A 15,673-nucleotide genomic window follows, 5' to 3' on the forward strand; every position below is an offset into this window, starting at 1 on the left:
TCCCCCCCCTCACATACACAGGCCTAGTGCGCATGCTCACTCACCCGGCCGCTGCCCGCGAGCGCTGACGGTTGGCCGGCACTGGGGGAGGAGCCGCGCGCATGCGTCAAGGGAGGGAGCCCCGGTGGTGGTGGGGCGGGAGGGAGTGACCTGATGAGCAAGCCGCCTGCGCGCTGACGTCAAGTGGTTAGCGCGCTGACGTTTTCCCCCCGCGAAGGATCGGGTGACGTCTCACACAGGGGAGCGGGTGCCGCTTGCGTGCTGACGTCACCCGCGCGCTGACGTTTCACACACACAGGCGGGGAGTGACGCGAGGTGCGATTGGTGTTGCCGGAGCAGCGTGTGTGCGTTGAGGTTGCAAACTCGGCTCCCAGGAGGGGAAAAAAAGGAAAAAAAAAGAAATGGGGAAGAAGCTGAAAGTAGGGAAAAGCCGCAAGGATAAATTCTACCATCTGGCCAAGGAGACAGGTAACACCGCGGGGAATGCGGGGCGGGGGGAGAAGGGAGGCCATGTGTGGGGGAGGGGGCGAGAACGGGGCGCTGAAGGGGTCACGTGGGGGGGAGAGAGGACAATGGGGGGCCACGTGGGGCGAGAGGACAATGGGGGTCACGTGGGGGAGAGAGGACAATGGGGGTCACGTGGGGGAGAGGACAATGGGGGTCACGTGGGGGAGAGAGGACAATGGGGGTCACGTGGGGGAGAGGACAATGGGGGTCACGTGGGGGAGAGAGGACAATGGGGGTCACGTGGGGAGAGAGGACAATGGGGGTCACGTGGGGAGAGAGGACAATGGGGGTCACGTGGGGGAGAGAGGACAATGGGGGTCACGTGGGGAGAGAGGACAATGGGGGTCACGTGGGGGAGAGGACAATGGGGGTCACGTGGGGGAGAGAGGACAATGGGGGTCACGTGGGGGAGAGAGGACAATGGGGGTCACGTGGGGGAGAGGACAATGGGGGTCACGTGGGGGAGAGAGGACAATGGGGGTCACGGGGGGAGAGGACAATGGGGGTCACGTGGGGGAGAGAGGACAATGGGGGTCACGTGGGGGAGAGAGGACAATGGGGGTCACGGGGGGAGAGGACAATGGGGGTCACGTGGGGGAGAGAGGACAATGGGGGTCACGTGGGGGAGAGAGGACAATGGGGGTCACGTGGGGGAGAGGACAATGGGGGTCACGTGGGGGAGAGAGGACAATGGGGGTCACGTGGGGGAGTGAGGACAATGGGGGTCACGTGGGGGAGAGAGGACAATGGGGGTCACGTGGGGGAGAGAGGACAATGGGGGTCACGTGGGGGAGAGAGGACAATGGGGGTCACGTGGGGGAGAGAGGACAATGGGGGTCACGTGGGGGAGAGGACAATGGGGGTCACGTGGGGGGAGAGAGGACAATGGGGGTCACGTGGGGGAGAGAGGACAATGGGGGTCACGTGGGGGAGAGGACAATGGGGGTCACGTGGGGGAGAGAGGACAATGGGAGTCACGTGGGGGAGAGAGGTCAATGGGGGTCACGTGGGGGGGAGAGAGGACAATGGGGGTCACGTGGGGGAGAGAGGACAATGGGGGTCACGTGGGGGAGAGGACAATGGGGGTCACGTGGGGGGGAGAGAGGACAATGGGGGTCACGTGGGGGAGAGAGGACAATGGGGGTCACGTGGGGGAGAGGACAATGGGGGTCACGTGGGGGAGAGAGGACAATGGGGGTCACGTGGGGGAGAGGACAATGGGGGTCACGTGGGGGAGAGAGGACAATGGGGGTCACGTGGGGGGAGAGAGGACAATGGGGGTCACGTGGGGGAGAGAGGACAATGGGTGTCACGGGGGGAGAGAGGACAATGGGGGTCACGGGGGGAGAGAGGACAATGGGGGTCACGTGGGGGAGAGAGGACAATGGGGGTCACGTGGGGGAGAGAGGACAATGGGGGTCACGGGGGAGAGAGGACAGTGGGGGTCACGTGGGGGAGAGAGGACAATGGGGGTCACGTGGGGGGGGAGAGGACAATGGGGGTCACGTGGGGGAGAGAGGACAATGGGGGTCACGTGGGGGAGAGAGGACAATGGGGGTCACGTGGGGGAGAGTGGACAATGGGGGTCACGTGGGGGAGAGAGGACAATGGGGGTCACGTGGGAGAGAGAGGACAATGGGGGTCACGTGGGGGAGAGGACAATGGGGGTCACGTGGGGGAGAGAGGACAATGGGGGTCACGTGGGGGTAGTGAGGACAATGGGGGTCACGTGGGGGAGAAAGGACAATGGGGGTCACGTGGGGGGAGTGAGGACAATGGGGTCACGTGGGGGAGAGGACAATGGGGGTCACAGGGGGAGAGAGGACAATGGTCACGGGGGGAGAGTGGACAATGGGGGTCACGTGGGGGAGAGGACAATGGGGGTCACGTGGGAGAGAGAGGACAATGGGGGTCACGTGGGAGAGAGAGGACAATGGGGGTCACGTGGGGGAGAGAGGACAATGGGGGTCACGTGGGAGAGAGGACAATGGGGGTCACGTGGGGGAGAGAGGACAATGGGGGTCACGGGGGGAGTGAGGACAATGGGGGTCACGTGGGGGAGAGAGGACAATGGGGTCACGTGGGGAGAGAGAGGACAATGGGGTCACGTGGGGAGAGAGAGGACAATGGGGTCACGTGGGGGAGAGAGGACAATGGGGTCACGTGGGGAGAGAGGACAATGGGGGTCACGTGGGGGAGAGAGGACAATGGGGGTCACGGGGGAGAGAGGACAATGGGGGTCACGTGGGGGAGAGAGGACAATGGGGGTCACGTGGGGGAGAGAGGACAATGGGGGTCACGGGGGGGGAGAGGACAATGGGGGTCACGTGGGAGAGAGAGGACAATGGGGGTCACGTGGGAGAGAGAGGACAATGGGGGTCACGTGGGGGGAGAGAGGACAATGGGGGTCACGGGGGGAGTGAGGACAATGGGGGTGACGTGGGGGAGAGAGGACAATGGGGTCACGTGGGGAGAGAGAGGACAATGGGGTCACGTGGGGGAGAGAGAGGACAATGGGGTCACGTGGGGGAGAGAGGACAATGGGGTCACGTGGGGAGAGAGGACAATGGGGTCACGTGGGGAGAGAGAGGACAATGGGGGTCACGTGGGGGAGAGAGGACAATGGGGGTCACGGGGGAGAGAGGACAATGGGGGTCACGTGGGGGAGAGAGGACAATGGGGGTCACGGGGGGGAGAGGACAATGGGGGTCACGTGGGGGGGGAGAGGACAATGGGGGTCACGTGGGGGGGAGAGAGGACAATGGGGGTCACGTGGGGGGGAGAGAGGACAATGGGGGTCACGTGGGGGAGAGAGGACAATGGGGGTCACGTGGGGGAGAGAGGACAATGGGGGTCACGTGGGGGGAGAGGACAATGGGGGTCACGGGGGGGAGAGAGGATAATGGGGGTCACGTGGGGGAGAGAGGACAATGGGGGTCACGTGGGGGGGGAGAGGACAATGGGGGTCACGTGGAGGAGAGAGGACAATGGGGGTCACGGGGGGGAGAGGACAATGGGGGTCACGTGGAGGAGAGAGGAGAATGGGGGTCACGTGGGGGAGAGAGGACAATGGGGGTCACGTGGGGGAGAGAGGACAATGGGGGTCACGTGGGGGGAGAGAGGACAATGGGGGTCACGTGGGGGAGAGAGGACAATGGGGGTCACGTGGGGGAGAGAGGACAATGGGGGTCACGTGGGGGAGAGAGGACAATGGGGGTCACGTGGGGGGAGTGGACAATGGGGGTCACGTGGGGGAGAGGACAATGGGGGTCACGTGGGGGAGAGAGGACAATGGGCGTCACGTGGGGGGGGAGAGGACAATGGGGGTCACGTGGGGGAGAGAGGACAATGGGGGTCACGTGGGGGGAGAGAGGACAATGGGGGTCACGTGGGGGGGGGGAGGACAATGGGGGTCACGTGGGGGAGAGAGGACAATGGGGGTCACGTGGGGGAGAGAGGACAATGGGGGTCACGTGGGGGGGAGAGGACAATGGGGGTCACGTGGGGGAGAGAGGACAATGGGGGTCACGTGGGGGAGAGAGGACAATGGGGGTCACGTGGGGGGGGAGAGGACAATGGGGGTCACGTGGGGGAGAGAGGACAATGGGGGTCACGTGGGGGAGAGAGGACAATGGGGGTCACGTGGGGGGGAGAGGACAATGGGGGTCACGTGGGGGAGAGAGGACAATGGGGGTCACGTGGGGGAGAGAGGACAATGGGGGTCACGTGGGGGGGAGAGGACAATGGGGGTCACGTGGAGGGGAGAGGACAATGGGGGTCACGTGGGGGAGAGGACAATGGGGGTCACGTGGGGGGGAGAGGACAATGGGGGTCACGTGGGGGAGAGGACAATGGGGGTCACGTGGGGGAGAGAGGACAATGGGGGTCACGGGGGAGAGAGGACAATGGGGGTCACGGGGGGGGGAGAGGACAATGGGGGTCATGTGGGGAGAGAGGACAATGGGGGTCACGTGAGGGAGAGGACAATGGGGGTCACGTGGGGGAGAGGACAATGGGGGTCACGTGGGGAGAGAGGACAATGGGGGTCACATGGGGGAGAGAGGACAATGGGGGTCACGTGGGGGAGAGAGGACAATGGGGGTCACGGGGGAGAGAGGACAATGGGGGTCACGGGGGGGGAGAGGACAATGGGGGTCATGTGGGGAGAGAGGACAATGGGGGTCACGTGGGGTAGAGAGATCAATGGGGGGTCACGGGGGGAGAGAGGACAATGGGGGCCACGTGGGGGGGGGAGAGGACAATGGGGGTCACGTGGGGGGGAGAGAGGACAATGGGGGTCACGGGGGGGAGGGGACAATGGGGGTCACGTGGGGGGAAGAGGACAATGGGGGTCACGTGGGGGGAAGAGAGGACAATGGGGGTCACGGGGGGGAGAGGACAATGGGGGTCACGTGGGGAGAGAGGACAATGGGGGTCACGGGAGAGAGGACAATGGGGGTCACATGGGGAGAGAGGACAATGGGGATAACGGGAGAGAGGACAATGGGGGTCACGTGGGGAGAGAGGACAATGGGGGTCACGTGGGGAGAGAGGACAATGGGGTCACGTGGGAAAGGACAATGGGGGTCACGTGGGGGGGAGAGGACAATGGGGGTCACGTGGGGGAGAGGACAATGGGGGTCACGTGGGGGAGAGAGGACAATGGGGGTCACGTGGGGGAGAGAGGACAATGGGGGTCACGTGGGGGAGAGAGAACAATGGGGGTCACGTGGGGGGAGAGAGGACAATGGGGTCACGTGGGGGAGAGAGAACAATGGGGTCACGTGGGGGAGAGAGGACAATGGGGGTCACGTGGGGGAGAGAGAACAATGGGGGTCACGTGGGGGAGAGAGGACAATGGGGGTCACGTGGGGGAGAGAGGACAATGGGGGTCACGTGGGGGAGAGAGGACAATGGGGGTCACGTGGGGAGAGAGGACAATGGGGGTCACGTGGGGGAGAGAGGACAATGGGGGTCACGTGGGGAGAGAGGACAATGGGGGTCACGTGGGGGGGAGAGGACAATGGGGGTCACGTGGGGGAGAGAGGACAATGGGGGTCACGGGGGGGAGAGGACAATGGGGGTCACGTGGGGAGAGAGGACAATGGGGGTCACGTGGGGAGAGGACAATGGGGGTCACGTGGGGGAGAGGACAATGGGGGTCACGGGGAGAGAGGACAATGGGGGTCACGTGGGGGAGAGAGGACAATGGGGGTCACGTGGGGGAGAGAGGACAATGGGGGTCACGTGGGAAGAGAGGACAATGGGGGTCACGTGGGGGCGAGAGGACAATGGGGGTCACGTGGGGGAGTGAGGACAATGGGTGTCACGGGGGGAGAGAGGACAATGGGGGTCACGTGGGGGAGAGAGGACAATGGGGGTCACGTGGGGGAGAGGACAATGGGGGTCACGTGGGGAGAGAGGACAATGGGGGTCACGTGGGGGAGAGAGGACAATGGGGGTCACGTGGGGGAGAGAGGACAATGGGGGTCACGTGGGGGAGAGAGGACAATGGGGGTCACGTGGGGGAGAGAGGACAATGGGGGTCACGTGGGGGAGAGGACAATGGGGGTCACGTGGGGGAGAGAGGACAATGGGGGTCACGGGGGGGGAGGACAATGGGTCACGTGGGGGAGAGAGGACAATGGGGGTCACGTGGGGGAGTGAGGACAATGGGTGTCACGGGGGGAGAGAGGACAATGGGGGTCACGGGGGGAGAGAGGACAATGGGGGTCACGGGGGGAGAGAGGACAATGGGGGTCACGTGGGGGAGTGAGGACAATGGGTGTCACGGGGGGAGAGAGGACAATGGGGGTCACGGGGGGAGAGAGGACAATGGGGGTCACGTGGGGGAGAGGACAATGGGGGTCACGTGGGGGAGAGAGGACAATGGGGGTCACGTGGGGGGGAGAGGACAATGGGGGTCACGTGGGGGAGAGGACAATGGGGGTCATGTGGGGGGGAGGAGGGACAATGGGGGTCACGTGGGGGGAGAGAGGACAATTGGGGTCACGTGGGGGAGAGAGGACAATGGGGGTCACGGGGGGAGAGAGGACAATGGGGGTCACGGGGGAGAGGACAATGGGGGTCACGTGGGGGAGAGAGAGACAATGGGGGTCACGTGGGGGGGAGAGGACAATGGGGGTCACGTGGGGAGAGGACAATGGGGGTCACGTGGGGAGAGAGAGGACAATGGGGGTCACGTGGGGGAGAGGACAATGGGGGTCACGTGGGGGGAGAGAGGACAATGGGGGTCACGTGGGGAGAGAGGACAATGGGGTCACGTGGGGGAGAGGGGACAATGGGGGTCACGTGGGGGAGAGGGACAATGGGGGTCACGTGGGGGAGAGAGGACAATGGGGGTCACGTGGGGGGAGAGGGGACAATGGGGGTCACGTGGGGGAGAGAGGACAATGGGGGTCACGTGGGGGGAGAGAGGACAATGGGGGTCACGTGGGGGGGAGAGAGGACAATGGGGGTCACGTGGGGAGTGAGGACAATGGGGGTCACGTGGGGGGAGAGAGGACAATGGGGTCACGTGGGGGAGAGAGGACAATGGGGGGTCACGTGGGGGAGAGAGGACAATGGGGGTCACGTGGGGGGAGAGAGGACAATGGGGGTCACGTGGGGGAGAGAGGACAATGGGGGTCACGGGGGGAGAGAGGACAATGGGGGTCACGTGGGGGAGAGAGGACAATGGGGGTCACGTGGGGGGAGAGAGGACAATGGGGGTCACGGGGGAGAGAGGACAATGGGGGTCACGGGGGAGAGAGGACAATGGGGGTCACGGGGGAGAGGACAATGGGGGTCACGTGGGGGAGAGGACAATGGGGGTCACGGGGGAGAGAGGACAATGGGGGTCACGGGGGGAGAGGACAATGGGGGTCACGTGGGGGGAGAGAGGACAATGGGGGTCACGTGGGGAGAGAGGACAATGGGGGTCACGTGGGGGGAGAGAGGACAATGGGGGTCACGTGGGGGAGAGAGGACAATGGGGGTCACGGGGGGGAGAGGACAATGGGGGTCACGGGGGGAGAGGACAATGGGGGGTCACGGGGGGGAGAGGACAATGGGGGTCACGGGGGAGAGGACAATGGGGGTCACGGGGGAGAGAGGACAATGGGGGTCACGTGGGGAGAGGACAATGGGGGTCACGTGGGGAGAGAGGACAATGGGGGTCACGTGGGGAGAGAGGACAATGGGGGTCACGGGGGGGAGAGAGGACAATGGGGGTCACGGGGGAGAGGACAATGGGGGTCACGGGGGGGAGAGAGGACAATGGGGGTCACGGGGGAGAGGACAATGGGGGTCACGGGGGGAGAGAGGAAAATGGGGGTCACGTGGGGAGAGAGGGACAATGGGGGTCACGTGGGGAGAGAGGACAATGGGGGTCACGTGGGGGAGAGAGGACAATGGGGGTCACGGGGGGGAGAGGACAATGGGGGTCACGTGGGGGAGAGAGGACAATGGGGGTCACGGGGGGGAGAGGGACAATGGGGGCCACGTGGGGGGAGAGAGGACAATGGGGGTCACGTGGGGGGAGAGAGACAATGGGGGTCACGGGGGAGAGGGACAATGGGGGTCACGGGGGGAGAGAGGACAATGGGGTCACGTGGGGAGAGGACAATGGGGGTCACGTGGGGAGAGAGGACAATGGGGGTCACGTGGGGAGAGAGGACAATGGGGGTCACGGGGGGGAGAGAGGACAATGGGGGTCACGGGGGGAGAGGACAATGGGGGTCACGGGGGGAGAGAGGAAATGGGGGTCACGTGGGGAGAGAGGACAATGGGGGTCACGTGGGGAGAGAGGACAATGGGGGTCACGTGGGGGAGAGAGGACAATGGGGGTCACGGGGGGGAGAGGACAATGGGGGTCACGTGGGGGAGAGAGGACAATGGGGGTCACGGGGGGGAGAGGACAATGGGGGCACGTGGGGGGAGAGAGGACAATGGGGGTCACGTGGGGGAGAGAGGACAATGGGGTTCACGGGGGGGAGAGGACAATGGGGGTCACGGGGGAGAGGACAATGGGGGTCACGGGGGGGGGAGAGAGGACAATGGGGGTCACGGGGGAGAGGACAATGGGGGTCACGGGGGAGAGGACAATGGGGGTCACGGGGGGGGAGAGAGGACAATGGGGGTCACGGGGGAGAGGACAATGGGGGTCACGGGGGGGGAGAGAGGACAATGGGGTCACGGGGGAGAGAGGACAATGGGGGTCACGTGGGGGGAGAGAGGACAATGGGGGTCACGTGGGGGGAGAGAGGACAATGGGGTCACGTGGGGGGAGAGAGGACAATGGGGGTCACGGGGGAGAGGACAATGGGGGTCACGGGGGGGGAGAGGACAATGGGGGTCACGGGGGGGAGAGAGGACAATGGGGGTCACGTGGGGGGAGAGAGGACAATGGGGGTCACGTGGGGAGAGAAGACAATGGGGGGTCACGGGGGGGGGGGAGAGAGGACAGTGGGGGTCACGTGGGGGGAGAGAGGACAATGGGGGTCACGGGGGGAGAGAGGACAATGGGGGTCACGGGGGGAGAGAGAACAATGGGGGTCACGTGGGGGAGAGGACAATGGGGGTCACGTGGGGGAGAGGACAATGGGGGTCACGTGGGGGAGAGAGGACAATGGGGGTCACGTGGGGGAGAGGACAATGGGGGTCACGTGGGGGAGAGAGGACAATGGGGGTCACGTGGGGAGAGAGGACAATGGGGGTCACGGGGGGGGAGAGAGGACAATGGGGGTCACGTGGGGGGGAGAGAGGACAATGGGGGTCACGTGGGGGGAGAGAGGACAATGGGGGTCACGTGGGGGAGAGGGACAATGGGGGTCACGGGGGAGAGAGGACAATAGGGGTCACGTGGGGGGAGAGAGGACAATGGGGGTCACGTGGGGAGAGAGGACAATGGGGGTCACGGGGGGGAGAGAGGACAATGGGGGTCACGGGGGGGAGAGGACAATGGGGGTCACGTGGGGGAGAGAGGACAATGGGGGTCACGTGGGGGGGGAGAGGACAATGGGGGTCACGTGGGGAGAGGACAATGGGGGTCACGTGGGGGAGAGAGGACAATGGGGGGTCACGTGGGGGGGAGAGGACAATGGGGGTCACGGGGGAAGAGAGGACAATGGGGGTCACGTGGGGGAGAGAGGACAATGGGGGTCACGTGGGGGAGACGAGGACCAATGGGGGTCACGTGGGGAGAGAGGACAATGGGGGTCACGTGGGGGAAGAGAGGACAATGGGGGGTCACGTGGGGGAGAGGACAATGGGGTCACGTGGGGGAGAGAGGTACAATGGGGGTCACGTGGGGAGAGAGGACAATGGGGGTCACGTGGGGGAGAGAGGACAATGGGGGTCACGTGGGGGAGAGGACAATGGGGGTCACGTGGGGAGAGGACAATAGGGGTCACGGGGGAGAGAGGACAATGGGGGTCACGTGGGGGGGAGAGGACAATGGGGGTCACGTGGGGGAGAGAGGACAATGGGGGTCACGTGGGGGAGAGAGGACAATGGGGGTCACGTGGGGGAGAGGACAATGGGGGTCACGTGGGGGAGAGAGGACAATGGGGGTCACGTGGGGGGAGAGAGGACAATGGGGGTCACGTGGGGGAGAGAGGACAATGGGGGTCACGGGGGGGGAGAGAGGACAATGGGGGTCACGGGGGAGAGAGGACAATGGGGGTCACGTGGGGGAGAGAGGACAATGGGGGTCACGTGGGGGGGAGAGGACAATGGGGGTCACGGGGGGGAGAGAGGACAATGGGGGTCACGTGGGGGAGAGAGGACAATGGGGGTCACGTGGGGGGAGAGAGGACAATGGGGGTCACGTGGGGAGAGAGGACAATGGGGGTCACGTGGGGGAGAGAGGACAATGGGGGTCACGTGGGGGAGAGGACAATGGGGGTCACGTGGGGGAGAGAGGACAATGGGGGTCACGTGGGGGAGAGAGGACAATGGGGGTCACGTGGGGGGGAGAGGACAATGGGGGTCACGGGGGGGAGAGGACAATGGGGGTCACGTGGGGAGAGGACAATAGGGGTCACGGGGGAGAGAGGACAATGGGGGTCACGTGGGGGGGGAGAGGACAATGGGGGTCACGTGGGGGAGAGAGGACAATGGGGGTCACGTGGGGGAGAGAGGTCAATGGGGGTCACGTGGGGGAGAGAGGACAATGGGGGTCACGTGGGGGGAGAGAGGACAATGGGGGTCACGTGGGGGGGAGAGGACAATGGGGGTCACGTGGGGGAGAGAGAGGACAATGGGGGTCACGTGGGGGAGAGAGGACAATGGGGGTCACGTGGGGGAGAGGACAATGGGGGTCACGTGGGGGGAGAGAGGACAATGGGGGTCACGGGGGGGAGAGAGGACAATGGGGGTCACGTGGGGGGAGAGAGGACAATGGGGGTCACGTGGGGGGAGAGAGGACAATGGGGGTCACGTGGGGGGAGAGAGGACAATGGGGGTCACGTGGGGGAGAGAGGACAATGGGGGTCACGTGGGGGCGTGAGGACAATGGGGGTCACGGGGGGGAGAGAGGACAATGGGGGTCACGTGGGGGGAGAGAGGACAATGGGGGTCACGTGGGGGAGAGAGGACAATGGGGGTCACGTGGGGGCGTGAGGACAATGGGGGTCACGGGGGGGAGAGAGGACAATGGGGGTCATGTGGGGGGAGAGAGGACAATGGGGGTCACGTGGGGGGAGAGAGCACAATGGGGGTCACGTGGGGGAGAGAGGACAATGGGGGTCACGGGGGGGAGAGAGGACAATGGGGGTCACGTGGGGGGAGAGAGGACAGTGGGGGTCACGTGGGGGAGAGAGGGCAATGGGGGTCACGTGGGGGAGTGAGGACAATGGGGGTCACGGGGGGAGAGGACAATCGGGGTCACGTGGGGGAGTGAGGACAATGGGGGTCACGTGGGGGAGAGAGGACAATGGGGGTCACGTGGGGGAGTGAGGACAATGGGGGTCACGTGGGGGGGAGAGGACAATGGGGGTCACGTGGGGGGAGAGGACAATGGGGGTCACGTGGGGGAGTGAGGACAATGGGGGTCACGTGGGGGAGGGGGTCAGCGGAGTTGTGCTGGGGTCTCCGAGACCTGGCCCTGGTTTTATAGTTCCGCCCCCTTGTTCTGGACTCCCCCCACCAGAGGAAATAGTTTCTCTCTATCGACCCTAGCAACTCCTTTAGTCGTCTCGCTCACCCCTTAATCTTCTACACACAAAGGAATACAAGCCTGAGTCTCTGCAGTCTGTTTTCTTAATGTAACCCTGTTTCGGTCCCGGTACCATTCTGGTGAATCAGTGCTGCTCCCCATCCAAGGTCAACATATCCTCCTTGAGGTGTGCGGTGCGAGACCCGAGACTGAACACAGTGGCCCCAGATGGGGTCTGACCAAGTCTCTGTATAACTGAAGCAATAACTTCGTATTCCAGCCCCCTTGAAACAAAGGCCAAAATTCCATTAGCCTTTTTGAATACATTTGTTACCTGAAAGAAAAAAAGAGTTGCATTTATATAGTGCCTTTCTCCACCTCGGCGCTCTACAGTATTTTTTGAAGTGTAGTCACTGTTGTAAGTTAGGAAACACGTCAAGGATGCAAAAACAGCAATGTGATAAAGACCAGAAAATCTGTTTTTACTGCTGTTGATTGGGGGATGAATATTGGCCAGAACACCAGAGATGACGAAATAGTGCCATAGGATCTAAGAGATTGGGGGTAAGGGATTGGGGGTAATGTACTGACTTGGATAGGGAACTGGTTGGCAGACAGGAAGCAAAGAGTTGGAATAAACGGGTCTTTTTCCGAGTGGCAGGCAGTGACTAGTGGGGTACCGCAGGGATCGGTCCTAGGACCCCAGCTATTCACAATATATATTAATGATCTCGACAAGGGAACTAATATCTCCAAATTTGCAGACGACACAAAGCTGGGTGGGCGTGTGTGCTGTGAGGAGGATGTCGAGAAACCCCAGTACGATTTGGACAGGTTGGGTGATTGGGCAGAAGCACGGCAGATGCAGTATAATGTGGATAAATGTGAGGTTATCTACTTTGGTAGCAAAAACAGGAAGGCAGATTATTATCTGAACGGCAATAGATTGGGAAAAGGGAAAGTGCAATGAGACCTGGGTGTCCTTGTGCACCAGTCGCTGAAGGTAAGCATGCAGGTGCAGCAGGTGGTTAAGAAGGCAAATGGTATGTTGGCCTTCATAGCAAGAGGATTCGAGTACAGGAACAAGGATGTCTTGCTGCAGTTGTACAGGGCCTTGGTGAGACCACACCTTGAGTATTGTGTGCAGTTTTGGTCGCCTTATCTGAGGAAGGATGTTCTTGCCATGGAGGGAGTGCAGCGAAGATTCACCAGACTGATACCTGGGATGGCAGGAATGACGTATGAAGAGAGATTGGGTCCATTGGGCTTGTACTCGCTGGAGTTTAGAAGAATGAGAGGGGATCTCATTGAAAGTTATAAAATTCTAACAGGACTAGACAGACTAGATGCAGGAAGGATGTTCCCGATGGCGGGGAGTCCAGAACCAGGGGTCACAGTCTAAGGATAAGGGGTAGGCCATTTAGGACAGAGATGAGGAGGAATTTCTTCACCCAGAAAGTGGTGAACTTGTGGAATTCTCTACCACACAGGGCAGTTGAGGCCAATTCATTAAATATATTCAAGAAGGAGTTATTAGATATATATCTTAAGGCTAAAGGTATCAAGGGATATGGGGAGAAAGCAGGGACAGGGTACTGAATTTGGATGATCAACCATGATCTCATTAAATGGCGGAGCAGGCTCGAGGGACCGAATGGCCTACTCCTGCTCCTGTCTTCTATGTTTCTATGTTTTACATCCACCTGAGAGAGCAGACAGGGTCTTGGTTTAACACCTCATCTGAAAAATGGCACCTCCAACAGTACAGCACTCCCTCAGTACTGCCCCTCCAACAGTGCGGCGCTCCCTCAGTACTGCCCCTCCGACAGTGCGGCGCTCCCTCAGTACTGACCCTCCGACAGTGCGGCACTCCCTCAGTACTGCCCCTCCGACAGTGCAGCGCTCCCTCAGTACTGTCCCTCTGACAGTGCAGCGCTCACTCAGTACTGCCCCTCCGACAGTGCAGCGCTCCCTCAGTACTGCCCCTCCGACAGAGCAGCGCTCCCTCAGTACTGCCCCTCCGACAGAGCAGCGCTCCCTCAGTACTGCCCCTCTGACAGTGCAGCACTCCCTCAGTATTGCCCCTCCGACAGTGCAGCGCTCCCTCGGTACTGCCCCTCTGACAGTGCAGCGCTCTCTCAGTACTGCCCCTCCGACAGTGCAGCACTCCCTCAGTACTGCCCCTCCGACAGTGCAGCACTCCCTCAGTACTGCCCCTCCGACAGTGCAGCGCTCTCTCAGTACTGCCCCGCCGACAGTGCGGCGCTCTCTCAGTACTGCCCCTCCGACAGTGCGGCGCTCCCTCAGTACTGCCCCTCCGACAGTGCAGCGCTCCCTCAGTACTGCCCCTCCGACAGTGCAGCGCCCCCTCAGTACTGCCTGTCCGACAGTGCAGCGCTCCCTCAGTACTGCCTGTCCGACAGTGCAGCGCTCCCTCAGTACTGCCCCTCCGACAGTGCAGCGCTCCCTCAGTACTGCCTGTCCGACAGTGCAGCGCTCCGTCAGTACTGCCTGTCCGACAGTGCAGCACTCCCTCAGTACTGCCCCTCCAACAGTGCAGCGCTCTCTCAGTACTGCACTGGAGTGTCAGCCTAGAGTTTTGTGCTCAAGTCTCTGGAGTGGGGACTTGAACCCACAACCTTCTGACTCAGGCGAGAGTGCTACCCACAACTGACCTGTCCACGAGCGCCGAGTGATTTGTGTACAGGGGCACCTAAATCTCTTTGGCTCCTCATTTTATTCATTCATTCATCAGATCTGGGCATCGCTGGCAAGGCCAGCATTTATTGCCCATCTCTAGTTGCCCTTGAGAAGGTGGTGGTGAGCTGCCTTGAACCGCCGCCGTCCGTGTGGTGACTCTTTTTCGTAGCGGTTTGATACAAACGTAATTACGGCTCACAATTATATGGGGCCCTGGTGAGACCACACCTGGAGAATTGTGTACAGTTTTGGTCTCCTTACCTAAGGAAGGATATACTTGCCATAGAGGGAGTGCAACGAAGGTTCACCAGACTGGTTCCTGGGATGGGGGGATTGTCCTATGAGGAGAGATTGAGTAGACTAGGCCTATATTCTCTAGAGATTAGAAGAATGAGAGGTGATCTCATTGAAACATATAAAATTCTTACAGGGCTCGACAGGGTAGATGCAGGGAGGATGTTTCCCCCTGGCTGGAGAGTCTAGAACCAGGGGTCACAGTCTCAGGATAAGGGGTCGGCCATTGAGGACTGAGATGAGGAGAAATTTCTTCACTCAGAGGCAGGTGAATCTTTGGAATTCTCTACCCCAGAGGGCTGTGGAGGCTCAGTCGTTGAGTATATTCAAGACTGAGAGCGAGAGATTTCTGGACACTAGGGGAATCGAGGGATATGGGGATAGGGCGGGAAAGTGGAGTTGCGGTTAAAGATCAGCCATGATCTTATTGAATGGAGGAGTTTGTTCGAAGGGCCGAGTGGCCGACTCCTGCTCCTAGTTCTTGTGTCTAACGGGGTGTGTGGGATATTCATCAGGCAGGAGATGGTGGATTTGTGACATTTCTCGGACTGTGCACCATTGAAGTGTGTGGAACATTGCCCAGTTGCAGATTTTGCCCAGTTGCAGATTTTGCCCTGTTGCATTTACAGCACAGAAACAGGCCCTTCGGCCCAACTGGTCCGTGCCGGTGTTTCTGCTCCACACGAGCCTCCTCCCGCCCCTCGTCATCTCACCCCATCACCATATCCTTCTATTCCTTTCACCCTCATGTGATTATCTAACTTCTCCTTAAATATATCTCTACTATTCGCCTCACCCACTCCCTGTGGCAGCGAGTTCCACATTCTCACCACTCTCTGGGTGAAGAGGTTTCTCCTGAATTCCCGATTGGATTTATTAGTGACTCTCTTATATTGACGGCCCCTAGTTCTGGTCTCGCCCACAGTGGAAACACCTTCTCTACGTCTACCCTATCGAACCCCTTCATAATCTTATAGACCTCTATCAGGTCACCCCCTCGTCTTCTCTGTCAGG

General features: G+C 61.5%; 1 protein-coding gene across 1 annotated transcript in view; it reads left to right on the forward strand.

The window, feature by feature from the left end:
- The first annotated feature begins 225 nt into the window (after positions 1-225).
- ftsj3 (FtsJ RNA 2'-O-methyltransferase 3) overlaps positions 226-15,673 on the forward strand; it is an 86,635-nt gene continuing 71,187 nt past the window's right edge. The window contains exon 1 of the mRNA XM_085975827.1: positions 226-468. Coding sequence (XP_085831953.1) covers positions 402-468 — 67 coding nt within the window. The 5' untranslated portion in view covers positions 226-401. The remainder of the gene's footprint in view (positions 469-15,673) is intronic.

Source organism: Somniosus microcephalus, unplaced genomic scaffold (assembly GCF_052327205.1).
Source record: "Somniosus microcephalus isolate GS21.2 unplaced genomic scaffold, FLI_Smic_1.0 unresolved_chr2, whole genome shotgun sequence".
Taxonomy (NCBI): domain Eukaryota; kingdom Metazoa; phylum Chordata; class Chondrichthyes; order Squaliformes; family Somniosidae; genus Somniosus; species Somniosus microcephalus.